Source organism: Bactrocera oleae, chromosome 2 (genome assembly GCF_042242935.1).
Source record: "Bactrocera oleae isolate idBacOlea1 chromosome 2, idBacOlea1, whole genome shotgun sequence".
Classification (NCBI taxonomy): Eukaryota; Metazoa; Arthropoda; class Insecta; order Diptera; family Tephritidae; genus Bactrocera; species Bactrocera oleae.
Genome location: NC_091536.1, coordinates 20,581,166 through 20,597,632, shown reverse-complemented (window position 1 = coordinate 20,597,632; position 16,467 = coordinate 20,581,166). Strand labels below are relative to the sequence as shown.

Here is a 16,467-nt window from a genome sequence, read left to right as displayed (position 1 = left end):
CCTTCGATACGATGCTGCTCACTATGATTGGCTGATGCGCCGGCGTTCTAAACAATTCATCCAAATCTTCCGCTTTATATGGCAATGGTTGGCGCTTCTCCTCCGCCTCTAGGCAACTCTTAAACATATCGGAACGTATGAAACGCTGATAGCTGTCGAATTTCATTAGATTAAAGATTTGCTTCTGTGCAGGTGCAAAAATATCCGGTTCAGCGCTCATCAACTTCTCTTGTGTTAGGTTGCGTGCCTGTGAGTCCACATTTACCGGCTCTAAGGCGCCATTGGCCAGATGTTTTGAGAAGATGGCCATCGCTTGTGTAGTGCGCTCATCGTTGCTTTCCAGAGCACGATAACGCTCGCAAGCGGTCCAAAAGTATATATTCTCGGCGGAGAATTCCTTTTTCAAAAACTCGGCGAAGGTGTGCATGCCAGCAGGATCTTCTAGCAACCGTTCAAAGGCTGTACCCCAAGCAGCCACACCACCAACACCGTTATCTGTGGCTGGTGTCAATGAGGCCTTCAGCTGTGGTTTTTTTAGCTGATTTGTGCAAATGCCAACCTTGCTGGTGGCATTTGTTGTTGCAAGCGTGGCTACATTCGCATTTCTTGCGGCAACTATAGCTGCCGCCGACGTAGCTATCTGATGCTGGCTTCGTGCCTGCTTGAGCTCATCATGGTAGTCGGTGTGATGAATGGACTTGATATAGACATCATTGTCGGATGCGGTCATCGATGAGGAACGTCGTACTAGTGGACTGAGATGCTGATGCTGGCTGGATTGTTGTTGCAATTGCAACTGTTGGAGGGCGCGTTTGTCGGTACGTGGCGTGCGAAAGGACGATTGACCCCAGGCCCGACGGAATGGTGAGGCATTAGCGGGGAGATTTGGATTCTGCAAGGGTAGAAAGGGAAAATCAGATATTATTATTAGAATTATAATATTTGACTATAGACTTGTAAAAAATATATAAAAGCGCAGGAAGACTGGTAAAGTTCAGATTTAGGGTAATACATTCATACAATACATTTATTTCAACTATAATCAGAATAAATCGGGGTATTTTTTTCTCATGCACTGCTGTCGGCTAGAAACCCAGATAAACTCTTGAACTTTGTTGGACGTGTTTTTCAATATAAAGATGGCAAAATAACAACACAACAACAAAGAAGAGTGTGAAAGAAACTATGTGGTAATCGCAGAAAACTACAGAGAAATAGTTGAGTGCAGACCAAATTACGTGATAACGCTCACAAACAAAGGTGCAGTGACAAAAAATAAATAAAAATATAAATTTAAAAAAAACAATACATTAGTCTGCGCTGTCAAGTGTTTGCGCAAATATGGTTATAATAATTTCATATATACATATGTATATACACAAGTATGTATGTAAGCTATATAGTTTTGTGCAGAATATCTGCAAGTAAAGAGAATATACGAATGACATATTTCAGCAGACACTTGAAATATATGTATATAAAGTTTCAAAATCCGACATACTTTCTATTTTCCTTGCAATACTTGAAAAGGGATTTAACATCATCATTAACAAAAAATCTAACTAAAATCTGTTGGTTCTTTGATGAAACTTCTTCATAAATATTAATTTTACTTCATATTAATAATTTTTTTTTAACTTGCATTATTTTTTGCGCAGCACTGTATTTCGTACAAAAATGTTTAAAGTTTTTTAAGGTGCAACTTATTTGTCAAGCACTGAACAACAAAAGCACAAATGGCTTTCCAAATCAGAGTACATGAAGTAAAGCAACAATAACAACCAATTGTCAATAATAAAATCAACACTACCAGATAGTTGCAAAATAGTGAAACTAGTGCCAAAGCACATAAATATTGGAAACAGATTAAAAACTTCACAGCAAAGTACATACAGACATATAAAGATATAATTTCATATGTATTTGGAGCGTCTGGGATGCCAACGGGAGTGTAGCATGCAACAGTCGGTGGAGCGCAACGTGCAACAACTTTTTTATTGTTGTTTTCACGGTCGAAATATCTTATGATTGCATGTATGTATGTGTTGTTTTTTCAAAATAAAGAGATGAGCCCACTACATCAGACCTCTGCCTCCTGCGCACTATGATTACCAATAAGTGTATCGCACTGTTGGAAATTCACCGGCTTTTGACCATGAAGATAAATGGAAAATTTTGCCATAAACTCATGAACGTTTGCATGTCTATAGATACATACTTAGGCGGGTAGTATGTATGTAATAAAAGTTTATAATTTTCAATTCATTGCGTGAAGACATAATTGAAATTAATTAAAAAATACTTAAAAATATTAAAAACAAGAGGCATATCGAAATTCTGTTACAACGTTTTGTCATTTGTTACTAGACAATTGGCAATATTGCAGAATCAGTTAAGCATGCCGCGCTTTAATTATCTAAATAGTATTAAAATAATGTATTTATGTTTTTTTATAATTTTTTTTATTTGTAAAAATTTTATTCGCGAATGTAAGAAAATTTTCGGAAAATCGTTCAGTTTCAAAAAAATAGTCGAAATTGGATAAAAAAAACATTATCACGTTGAAGGAGTCTCAATATGTACGTATTAACGTTCTTCGATACAAATTTTAAATCGAAGTCCCTCAGTCGATTTGAATTTTGCACAAGTCCTTTTCTTTCTATGTAGCTGTCGGATTTCATTTGTCAGATTCGCCAATATCGCTCTACTATGCCAGTCATATAAACTAATCGATCAAAACCAAGTGCTTATAGGGAAAACTTTTTTATTTTACAAGATATATTCTAAAATTTTGGCATAGATTCTTGTCCAAGGCAACACTAAAATCTCCGATTCAGATCTGACCACTATAGCAATAAGCTGACATAAAAATTTACCGATCAAAATCAAGTTCTTATATGAAAAACTTTTTTATTTGACATGATATCTTCACAATTTAACGTATATTATTGTCCAAAGCAACGCTACAATCTAGTAAACCGTTTTCCGTTGGATCCAAACCGTTGGTCGACTATATTTTTAGATTAATTTATACATATATAGTTTCCATAAGAAATGCGGCTGTCAAGGGTCGGCTGCACCGAAGTTACCCTTTTTTTTCCTTTTTTTAAAATGTTATTGTTATTAACGCTTATTTTTAGTAACCGGAACTAAAAACAGCAAATTTTTGACGAACTTTTCAAATGAACCAACAATTTCGACGGTCTACTCACGAATAACATAGTTCTATTTGTATCATATATATATAAATTGATACTATTTAACGAGTGATTTAAAGGAAGTAGGTTAACTTCCAAATTTTTGCTTAAAAATGTAATTTCTGCACGTAAAAATGTTACGAACGTGTTGGTGATAATATTATCGAATTCTACCAAAATTGTAGAGCAAACATTAGGGTGGTATATTTTTAAACTTTCATTTCTTGCAGCTATCAGTCAAACGAGGTAGTCGTGAAGCTATTAAATTACATATTTCAGAGTGGTATTTTAAAAAAAATGGAAAACTGAGTTGATAACTTTGCTATTATTCTTGCTGTAGCAATCATTCAACGCGCTAGAATGAGCGAGTTGAACTAAATATGTACATCTACGTGACTGAGATACTTAACTTTCTACATAACAAAGATACTTAACCTTGACATGCTTTTATTTGTTAAATGAAAATAAAACAAATTTTCAAACTTTTGAGATTGGAGTACTTTGCTGTTGATTATTTTTGCAATTGACATTTTTAAAAATAAAATAAACTTTTTTTTATACGTTATGGGTTTACGAGTAATACTAAGAACAAGTATTGTGTAATCTGTAGACCCAGCAATCACATTTACTTCTCAAACTAACGATTCCGAGCAACACTATTCAGCAATTGAATATTTGTACGCATATGTAAGTACATACATATTTGGGAATTGACGTTGAAGTTACCGAGTGACGTCCGACCGACTCAACAAAGGACGGTTTTCAGATCAATTAATTGGTAAACAAATAATTTTTAAGCGTTAAACCGCATCTTCAATATTTAAATTTTGAATGTTTGAAGACGAAGTGGTTGAAAAACCATTTAAAACAAGCCAAACTCGCTGAAATCCACGACTTTAATGCACTTAAGCCGCTGTTCACTGGCACGCACTCAACTCGCTCTCCGCTACAGCACAACCGTACGACCGACAATTTGGCTGACTGACTAATGCACAAGCTTAATGCAGCATTGGGAGCGATCGCAGTCAAGCATTTATGTATATAAATACATACATACACACATACATCTAGTTTAGTACAACTGTTTGTTTGGCATGGCTGAACGACTGCGACGGCTTTTGCGAGCGCGCGCAATGAGTTGAGCGTCAAGTGCGCGCCGAAGGAAAGTGAATACAATTGAGGTCATACAATATTTATGTGCTAAAATATCAGTATCCGTATGTGTTCGTCTACTTGTGTGTGTGTGTGTGCAATTGCAGTAACTACAGCGATAGCACAACAATATGGCTGATGATGATCATGATGATTGTAGCTGGCGCATTGACGCGCCGTCAGAGTGGGCGGCATAGCGAAGTGAAGAGCTGCAAAGCTAGAGCTGTGACATTTTGAGTACATGAAAAGTATATGAAAGTCGCGCTTAATTGAAAACGTTCAACAATTCGAGTGCATGTTGCTTAGAAACAACAAGTTCTGTTGTGGTTGTGAAGTAGAACATACACATACGTACTTGTGTACAAATATGTGTGTATGTACATATGTCGTCGGGCCAGGCAGAATAATTTAAATTTGGGAGCGTCAACTACATAGATATGTATGTATGTGTGCGTGTACTAGCTAATAGGGGCGATAGAAAATGTGTGTGAAAATGCGACAAAGTGGAGCCAAGTCACCAATACCGAAAAAGCAGCGAGAATGTTTCAAAAAAAAGAAAAGATACATACATACATACAACAAAACAATAAACCAAATGACTGTGGTAATTGCAACAATTGTTCGTCGCTTCGACAACGCACAATTTGTTGTCATCAACATTATAAGTAGTTGTAGCTGGTGCGGTTGTGAAGCAAAGGCACAATTGTCAAACAATGCCACCAGCAACAACAAGCATAAAGCGAAAAGCGAGCATAAATGCAAATGCAAAGCTCGCGTCTGCATACTGTACACGATGGGGCAAATTGCTGGGAGTGTTGGAAATCCCCAATTTCGTCACAAATAACATAAACTTAAGCTGCACAACCCGTAGTGTGAATGTTTTAAAAACGACTTTTTCATATTTTAATGGGTTATAACGTATATGTACGTATAAAAATACTCTTACAATTTTAAAACAACTGATACAGTATTTTTTTTTTTTAATTGCGAAAATCGCCTTTTAAGGACTATAAAAAGCGCGTGATTACTTTAAAAAAGATTTTAAAAATATTTTTTTTTATTGGTCATATATGGAATTTGACACAAAAAGCTTGAATTCGAACAGGTACTTACTAATTTGGTTTTATTTTTATGATGTTGACTTTTTCTACACTCACTTTTAATTTTAGACCCCGATTATTATCCTTAATCAAATAATTTTATTTTCCGTATTTTGAGTTTTTTCATATTGGATGGATTCGCCTAGACTGAACTATTTCTTGATAAGCTTACGTCACACTGTAAGATCGGTTGCATCAGAAATGAGTTAAGCGTTGTGAGTTTTTAGTCGTAGTCAATTTGAAGAGTCGAAAGTTAAAGTGACTTTCCAATCAAGCTGTAGAATATAGATGATTAATGATCTGAACCTAGGTAACTTGGATCTCCAGGAAATTAATAAATTCTAAAAGATCTCTATTTTTCGTACAATCTAATAATAAAAACCAAATATGATACTTGTGCTTAACATTAATTCCACAACTGTAGACACATGCAAACAGGTTGTAATACTAGTAAAATAAGTAATTTTCTATTTTATTTATGACAGTACTTCCCGCTATTTTGAAGTTGAATGATTTCAGCTGGCTAAAGAGAAAAGAAAAATATGGCAAAAGTCAGCGATGAGCAAAGTCAAAGGGCAATACAAACGTATGCGAATATTTATTCATACTTACGGACATACATATTTATGTATGTACAAATATACTTTTAGTGCGTGATTTTTAGTGTATGAATGACTCTGACTTAATTAACCGGAAGGCAAAAAGTCGTAATAAAAACAAATAAGCAAAAAATAAAAAGACGAAATTAATGCTGAAAAAAACAGGAAAGCACGCATGTCGGCAAAAATAAGAAACTACCAAAGATTTTGTTAAATAGTAAACTTAGTGGCAAAGTATGCAGAAGCAACGCATGAGGAACGGGTAAAATTTAAAATTAAACTTATAGAAAGAAAATTCTGCTAGCGGGCGCTGCTCCACAGATTTTATTATCATAGCTTTGAGTTTACTTCTTCTCATACAAATCTACAACTCGCATCAAATAGACTTTAGACTTCCAGATACTAAAAAAAGAGCTTAAATTCATATCAGATGGGCTATATCGGAAATATTTCGAGGTTAGAAATTGACCGGATTATATTACTAATAAAAAGAGTCGATAAACTAACCCATACATCCCGAATTGCATAAATACAGTTTTGGGTTGAGTGAGTGTGGTTAGTGACCCCAAGTTTTACTAGTTTTATTCAATAAGTAATTGGAAAGTGTTTTAGTGTTTAGTATACATTTGCTATATTTCTCCAGCTGTATAAAAGTGTATAAATGTGTGTGAATCCAAAAGTTGACTTCTGACACGTGTGTGTCCCAGATATACACGAGTAAACCTCCCGACATATAACTGCTTGTACTTGCTTGCCGCTGGTGTACAACGGTGCCGCTGTTTAGCTTTCATGCAGACAGTTATGCGTATGGCTGCTGTCGCTCAGCCGCTAGCCTAATCCGATAGGCTATTAAGAGCGTTATCATAGCATGGCTAACCAAGTAACTGTGCGTCGTGATTGCAAAATAATGTCGCATTTGCCACGCGCTGGCCCCTTCTCTTGCGCTGCCGTGTATAAATCTGCTCTTATGTATGTGTGTGTGTGTGCGTACGCCGGATATGCCTGAGTGGAGAATGGACTGTATTGAGGCTAAATTCATTATTACTAGCATTTGCTTTGCCATTTTTTGAATTATTCACTTTTTTTTGTTTAGCAGAGTAGTGTAATTTAAAATGTACTTTATAAGCTTACTAGGTTTATTTTTTTGTTTCTTCTATTTTCATATTTTCTGGTTATATTTTAAACTTTTGCAAACTGTAAAGGGAAAGGGCATTGTGCAAATGTGAAAAAAGCAAAAACGGAAGTAAAATTAAAATTGAGACAAAAACAATTTGAGGTACGAAAGGCATATTTATTGTGTTGCTACTCGTTCTCGTCGTACTCGCTTCATTGCGTGTGTTCCACATTTTATATTAATGGGCAGAATTTCAAATGTATTGTACGTTAGTATGTACATATGTTAGGTATATAAAACAGTACTCAATGAGATACACAAACATATGTATGCAAAATTTTTCCTGTTCAAAATTAAGGATCACCCTAGAATATACCAGAAATATTTATATCTTGTCGTTCATATAATTGCAAACCTATATAATATATTAGAGGTCTGTTCAAAATGTAATCGCGAATTTTGTATTTCTAAGGACGACACGAGTATCTGTTAACTCGGACTTACACTTCATTGAACATGTTCGAGGGTTGGTGAGGTTTCAGCTTGAACAAATTTTGTGGATATTATACCAGAATGATCGGGATATGACTAACCAAAAGGGCTAAAATAAAATTAAAATTTTACAAAATATTGTTCGATTTTCTATATTATTGAATCAAAAATAAAGTATGCTTTCGTAACAATATCTTTTTTTTTTATTTTCATATTTCATAATGCGTATGCTGCACATTTTTGCACAGCAACATTTTGCTATCGAACACTTGTTGTTTGTAAGGTTTCAGTTCTCAGCTCTCGGCGGTAATCCGACGCCTCAAAGCAGAGCTGCTAAGAAGTTCATGTAAATGCACGAGTGTTATAAAACAAAGAAATGTATTTGCTTGTATGTATGCATGTATGCATTTGTGAATGTGGGTAAATTGTACACGTTAAGCTGGCCAAAAGCTTTTATATGAAAATATAAAAACAATGGCAACAATAAATAATTGAAAATGTACTAAAAAGCTAGACAATATGGAACAAGTAAACCCAACAAAAACAAAGAGCTTAAGAAATATGTATATACATATATGCACATATGTATGTGTGTGTGTGTTGCTATTAAGTGAATAAAAAATGCCTGAGAAATAAGGAAATGCGGCATTGCTGGGAAAATATGCGCACCGGTAGTGAAGTGAAGCGGCATTTCTATCTTTTTACATACATACATATTAATGCAGATAATAAGTATGTGTGTCTGCAAAGTCAAAGTATTTTACGTTATGCTTTAACACCTTTATTGTGTGGCTTTGCTAACCGATATGCCGGCTCTTTACCAAGATGACAATTCCACAGTGGCTTCTATTATGTTATGCTGTAATTTGAGCCAAGCGACAAAGTGGCATTGTGGTGGTGCTGCTTACAAACAGCTCTATAAACATATGTATGTATATGGTAAGTACTTTAATTAACTATAAAGCTCATGTTATACGCTAGAAATAAATGACAAACAATGCCGGTTGAAAAAAGGGATGTAATTTATATTATAAGACATAACATTTGGCCCTTACTATGTGAAAAGTGTTATTTACGTCAGCATTGTGGTTGAAAACTTGGTGAAATTTGTGAAAGGGTTGAAGTATATAGAATTTCTAAGCAACTATTTTTTAAAAATATTCCGAAATTTTAATATTATTTGCAGCACCTGCTCGGTATGAGTAGTTGAAAATTGTTCTTGTTCCTTCAATGGTGGAATGAATGTAATGCTTTTTTCATAAAAATCTATAAATGTTTGCAAATGATTTGCTACAAAAAAATCAAATTTTTTGGAAAAAAACCAATAATTGTAAAAAAGTTTTTAATAAAACAATATGCAATAAAATTCGAAACGCAAAACGAAATAAATTCGAACAATTAATTCAATGACTATAATTACTTATAAAGTTATTATGACTATACATAATAAACTTATAATATAAATACAGTTGTAATGTTTTTTAAGCAACGGTCAATATTGACATGCGCGCCCAACTGAGTTCACACACACGTGCCCGCGCGCGAGAATGCTCCCACAAATGGCAAAAGGCGACAAGGGCAAGGCAAAGCAAGGCTTAGCTCTACAAAAGCATACTATACATATACAATATATATGTGCATATGTATCTATGCACATACACATACTATATATAGGTATGCTGGTTAACTGACGAGCGATGGCTATTTGCCGGCTGTCGATTGCCTTTTGTTAATTTCTACTTACTTCGCAGTTTATTGAGGATTTGAGTTGGATTTTATACATATGTATAAATGTATGTACATATTTATATATTTTATTGCATTTTGCATTTTAGATTTTGATACCCTGAACGGAATATATTAAGTTTGCCATGATGTTTGTATAACTTTAAAGGAAACTTCGGAGACCCTATTAAATATATAAAGCTGAGTCGATGTCTGTCTGTCGTTTGTTCGTTTGTCTGTATCTGGTATCTCAGTTTTTGGGAAATTGTACACTTGTCCTTTGTTTCTCAAGAAGTTGCTCATTTTTCTGAACCGCCTGTATCGTACCACTATAGCATATAGCTGCCAAATAAATGGAATGATCAGAATGAAGTTCTGGTATGGAAAAATTTTTTATTTGAAAATATATCATCACGAAATTTGGCATGAATTATTGTCTAAGGCAGCGCTATAATATTTGAAAAAAAATTTTCAGATCGTACCACTATAGCATATAGCTGCCAAATAAATTGAACGATCAAAATCATGTTCTTATATGAAAATTTTTTTAATTGTGAATGGTATTCTAGCTTCAGTACAACCGAAGTTACTGTTTTTTCTTGTTATTACTTATTTTAGTGTTTTTGTGTATTTAAATGTTTCGCAAGCTGATGAAATGCAAAATGAGCGGTACGCAAAGTCTTTATAAGAGTTGATGACTGACTTAAACCGTCTGAATGCCTCAATGACTGTGGAGGATCGTCGTTAAAGCACACCAACCTATTTACATTTGTGTGTAAGAATGTTGACAGTACTGAATGCGCGCCCACTGATTGACGCCTCTGCCAAGCCATTGATGATTGACATGAATGAGCAGTTAACTTGAGGACAGTGTCTATTAGTTCTTCATTATATTCTTTCTTCGTTTCAAGATCTGCAAGTTGGCAAGAGTTACATGCACACAGAATGTTATGCAAGTATTTAGTATGTAAATACTTATGGAATAAATATTGTTAAATAAATAACAAATCAATTTGTCGTTATTTCTCAGAATTGCATATGAATAGTTGTATTTTTGTGAGAAATAACCTGAAAACGATTAGTTTAGTGCTAAGTAAGTGATGATAAAAATGAACTCGCAACCGAGAGTATTGAATTGCTTACATAATAAGGAGTATCTGGTATCGAAACTCGGTAGCAGTGTCATTTTTAGGTCCCGCAGCTACATTTGTTATGCCTCTGTAAGGCGGTAGTATAACAGTTGATCTGATCTCTAATGCATAATTTTTATAATGTTAACAGCAAAAATGCTTCCATTTGGGGACCATTAAAACCCTCTTTTCCTCAAACCAGACAAGTGACCTTTAATTTAAGATTTCCCTCATAACAAAGCTTATTTCACAAATTCAAGCGGAAGATTTTGATAGACATTAATAGTCTATAGGCTAATCTTCCATGAATTCTACACTAAAACTTTATAAAGGGTCTCTTATTACAGTCAGAGGTAGCATGAACAAAAAGTGTAAAAGGGACAAGCTGTTTTAATATGAAAAATTGGTGCAAAAGACCTGAAGAAATTTATGTTGTACGACGTGGTTTTTTTTTTGCTAGTACAACAAAATTAGAATTCAAAAAGGTTCGAAATTATGTAAAAAAGACATTCTAGGAGCTATAAGAACAATTAAAAGGAATAAAGAGCTAACATGTTTCTCATACAAAAATTTTTTAATTTAGATTCGAAAAGTAGCACATTTTCCGATAAAATTTGGATTGGATCGTAGATGAACTGGTAAAAATACATATTTAACATAATTGGTTTCAATTCCACATTAATGGCATTATTTTAATATTATTTTTGTTTTATACTTCAATAAAATTTCTTATTAAAAAAATTCTGACTAGAATTTCAAGACTGATGTTTCACTAAAAAACAAAAAATATGTTTATAAACAATTAAAAACCGCAAACGTTATTACACATTTTAGAACTTAAATTAAAAAATAAATTTTTAAACTAATGTGATTTCAGCACAAATTCAAATAGCACATATAATATTTGATAACTTTTTGCGAATTTATGATAATTTACACGTACCAGCGAGATCTTAGAAGAGCCAATTGTTTTATTTATCTTTTTCACTTCTATATACTTTTTAATAATCAAGCACAATTTATATGATTTTGTTTTGTTTAACAAATAAATCACTTTCAGCAGTGATAAAATACTAAAATTGACAAGCAACGACAAATAACGACAGCGAAACACAAATTGCAAAAAAAAACTATTAAAACAATGTGAAAAGAGCCAGCATTTAATATTCAACTAAAAAAATTTGAAAAATCATTAAATAAGTGTTGGTATAACGCACTAGCACTACTCGACACGTACTACGTAAATACATATGTATTATCGGCATATACGATACTCGTATACTGGGGAACGGTTCCACTTGACGTAGCACTCTGCAAGCCGCACTTTTAACAACGTCGACGACCAAATAACAAAGCTGACTTGGCGAGTGAATGCGACACGAACGAAACTCAACTGCCGGGCGATAACTGACTGGCTGACTGACTTCAAAAATAAACTCGCCACGCATAAGCCAGTAAGTAAAGTCAATCTTTTGTATTTGCCAGCTGAGCGCTCCAAACGCCACAAAAAGTGATTTGGAAAAGTAAACAAATGCAAAAGAAAAGCCAAAATTAAAAACAGAAGCAAAGCGAAACAAATGCAGAATGAATGGGCTTCCACAGAAGTATGAGTAAAATGTTTCAGAAAATAAATATGGAAAATAATTGTTAAACAAGCACAGACTCAGTTAACTATTATATGAGAAACTCTCTTCCAGCTTGTTGAGTCAGGTAAAGAGTATGGGAGCAAAATTTCATTGCAGGCATATTAAACATAAAAAATTTAAATATAAAAAATAATGACGATATATGTACATATACATACATATACATACATATGTACATATATGGGTTTCTAAACAGAATATAATAATATATAATATTTCATGAAAATAATTCATGAAAATTAAGGAATTTACTTAGTTTGGGAAAAATGTTAAATTTCACAAAAACTTCAGAGGTTATAGAGTTTTAAAATGACGTTTATATGGAAAAATGTACTACAAATATATACGAGCTTATATTTTATATGAGATAGGTAATGCCAAATATTAAGAGAATTTTTTGCATGAAATTATGAAATTATGTTTTTGCAGAAACAAATTAAGATTGCTTGTCTATTATAACAATAAATTTTATATTATTAGTAATAGTATTAGTATAATATAATTAAAAAGCTAGCGACGCTTCGTTTCGGAAGCGTTTTGGTTTACCCTCGTAAATTTTAGTTTAAATGTATATGTGATGAGTAAAACTATGCTCTCTTATAGAAGAGCAAACAATATGGTTATCTTAGAAGTAAGAAAAGAGCGTAAACTCACATCCATTGAAAATTAGTATACTTTAATTGCTTTTAATTGTTTTATATATGGAAAGTTATAGCTAGCAATATTATAAATTAACGTTACAAAACCGAAATGCGTAAAATTACAATTCAATCAGAATTACAAAAAAAATGAAAAAAAAATATTTTGTAATATAATATACTCCCTCCTTAACTTTTTGTGTATTTTTACCGCTTTTCATATGGTAGTCATCTAAGAAGGAATACTCTCTTTTAGGAAAAATATATATTTTCTAAAATTCTCTTAGCATTTCTCTTTTCTTGGTTTTGAGTTACGTTGCACTTGTTTATCGATTTTTTTCTTGGTTGCTCTTTTAAAGTCGAACATGTCTCGTTTTAATTTTATAGCATTTTATTACTTATTAAAGATCACATGAGAGTTGAATAAATATGTATGTGGGAATGTATCTCTTTTGTGGTGCTTTAGTTTAAAAGTGTTGCACTTTTTGCCGGCTGCCGCTGTATTTATGTATGTGTTTGATTACTTGCAGCTGGAGATATATGACCGCGTAGTAGAAAGATAATTTTGCGGCATATGCATATGTATGTAGTTATATGTAAGTGTGCGTGTGTGTGGGTGGATTGAGGTGACCAGATGCTCTGTTTATTGTTTTACTTATTTATAATTGCGTTTTGATATTTATACCCTGAGCTAGGTATAATAAGTTTACCACGAAACTTGTAACTTCCAAAAGGAAACGTCAGATCGGGCCTTTAACGTATACACATATATATATACAATAAAAGATCAGCGTGACGAGCTGAGTTGATTTACCCATGTCTGTCTGTCTGTCTATACATATGTGTGTATGTATATACGCAAATTAGTTCCTCTGTTTGTGAGATATCGATTTGAACTTTTGCATACGCTCTTTTCTGCCATACAAACTGATCGTTCAAAATCAAGTTCTGGTGTTTTTTGGCTTTGTTAGTTGGTTAAAATGTTAGGTCATATATAAAGGTTTTAGTTTGTATTTCAATTAGATTTAAAGGTTTTTTCGGTTATAGCGTTGTATCTTTAATAATCAGTAATATTTTACAGGCTTTTTAGTTGAAATTTCTTTAAGCCAGAGTTCCCTTTCAGTAAAGAAAGATCTTTGCTGTGCTCTGTTAATATTATACATACATATGTTTTTAATTGAGAATCAGTAAGCCAAAGCAAATAAAAACTAATAAGAATGCGCGCAAGTAATAAAGTAAATACTTAATTTATATATTTGAGTAATAACAACAATAATCCAATGATGGAAAATTAAATATAAATGGATTTCAATTAACAGTAATAGCGTTAGGCATGCGAACGGCATATGAGGAAGTAAATTAAAAACAAGGAAAAATGTTAACTTCGATTGCAGCGAAGCTATAATACCCTTCACAAACACAAAAGGTTCCTTACAAGATTACTTACTTGGTCCCGATCGTTCAGTTTGTATGGCAGCTTTATGCTATAGTGATCTGATCTTAAAAATATCTACGTATATTGCATTATTGCTTTAGATAATAATCCACGCCAAATTTTGTAAAGATATCTCGTCAATTGATAAAGTATTCCAAGCACTTCATTCCAATCGTTCAGTTTGTATAGCAGCTATATGCTATAGTGGTCCGATATCGAAGGTTCCGACAAATTAGCAGCATCTTGGGGATATAACGACGTGTGGAAAATTTCTGATCGATATCTCAAAAACAGACAGACGGACATGGCTACATATATATATTTTATAGGGTCGCCGATGTTTTCTTCTGTGTGTCACAAACTTTGTAAGAAATTTAATATACCCTGTTCAGGGTATAACTAAATAGAAGATTTGTGAGCGTAGTTTGAAGCTTGCATTGTCTAATATCTTAGAGGCATATTGCTATAAGACAATAGCGCAATAAGTGCAATTCGTACTAATTGATTTGACAAGATCTTATCAGAGTTGTGTTTACAATTGAGATGACAATAAAATAAATTAAGAGGAAGTCAAGTGCAATGCGTGCAACATACAGCTGAAAAGTTTAGGAATATTGGAAAATTTTATTAAAAAAAAGTAAACACTGTTTAGCAGGCATTTAGTTTCGACAAAATATAATGAGCAAGTACTTGTACTACAAAAACAAAAAAATTATGGCAATACTTTTGGTTATGCCAATTCATTTCGACTGATCATCCTGTATGTACAAAAATCTGTTATCATCATAGAAAAGTACTATAAACAAGGCGATTTGAGGACTTTTAAGTACAAAATACTTAAAAAATAGTGATTGAAGGAAATTTGTAAGCAAGTTATAAATGTTAGTTAGCCCTGTATAAATATTTTTTTAGTTTATATAGTTTTTTCTTAATTTCCTGTGACACGCGGTTACATAATAAATATTTAGAAAATTTATAATCAAAAAGCGTTAGCTGCCAAGTAAGAAATTCACCAAAGCCAAATTTGTCTGAAATCCCAAACATTTGGACTTTCGTGCCATATTCGGAAATCAGATATCGCGTTATTTGAATCGAGAGTGGTAGAAAAATTAACATTGTTGTGGAATCTTAAGTAGTTAAACGGTGTGGGTCAAAGAAAAAAAATATCGATTTGATATGGCATGAAATATCGATGCACTTGCTTGTGTATAACGATAATTTAAATCGGAATATATTGGTCTTATGTATAAATTTTCGACACAAGAGCGATGTTAGATGTAAATTTGTACATTTGATAATTTTAATGAATTTTTTTTACGAAACAAAAAAATATCGGCAATACATATGTATGTCACAAAAATGAAGAAAACAAAATAGAACACCTGCATTGTGAAGTGATGGATGTGTTTACCAATAGGAAAGTGAACTGGTGACTTTCAGCACACAGAAACCAAATATTTATCAGCTGTTTAAATTCATGTATACGAAGCAATCATTCGATATAATGATACAATCATATTACCGAGAGCTCCAGTAGTTTTCAATAAGTAAAAGTCGACAGAGTACTTTCAATAACTTATCGCTATGCCATGTAACACTCAGCCAACGAGAAATCATGCGCAAAATTACAAGAATTTTCTACGAAATGAATTACTAGAGCAAGCGGGAACTGCTCGCTTGGTGTTGCTCTAAACAATTTTGTGATAATATGAGAGAATTTCGAAGAATTTAAAAAACCTCGAATAGTTATAAAAATCAAGAACAGCTGTTGTTTTATTCATAATTTTGACAATTGTTAATTTGAATATTATATAATTATTTAACATTTAGGCAAATCTAGAGAAACGCTTAAATTTCCGTTGAAATTTATAAATCTCATAAGACTAACGCACTTACAATTTGCTTACAAACTTATGCGCATAAATGTATTTTAATTATTAGAGTATTTGTTGCAATAAATAATATAATAAAATATTTTTCGCTGAATCTTAATTAAATGTGTATGACTCCATATGGAGCGGTATATTGCATGGCATAATCGAACTGTATACAGCATAAATTAATTGTTACACTAATACATACCTATACCATTATTTGGAAAATTTCATATTATCAAATTACAACAAACCAACTTAATTATAGTAGAGGAAACCGATATGCGCCAATAAATTAACAAATATGCCCACGTGTAGGCGTTAGTACGGGAAAACAGGAAATACGGCGTTATGGTTTTTGGTGC

General features: G+C 33.1%; 1 protein-coding gene across 10 annotated transcripts in view; it reads right to left on the bottom strand.

Moving 5' to 3' along the window:
- loco (locomotion defects) overlaps window positions 1-16,467 on the bottom strand; it is a 40,272-nt gene that overhangs the window by 2,835 nt on the left and 20,970 nt on the right. For 6 of the 10 annotated variants that reach the window (XM_070111051.1, XM_070111050.1, XM_070111042.1 and 3 more), the window contains one exon: window positions 2-892. In XM_070111051.1, the coding sequence (XP_069967152.1) occupies window positions 2-892 (891 nt within the window). Of the gene's footprint in view, window position 1; window positions 893-3,632; window positions 3,775-3,896; window positions 4,161-11,452; window positions 11,583-11,746; window positions 11,940-16,467 lie in introns of those variants that run through there. The other 4 variants (XM_070111056.1, XM_070111062.1, XM_070111057.1 and 1 more) reach the window with 4 other exon arrangements.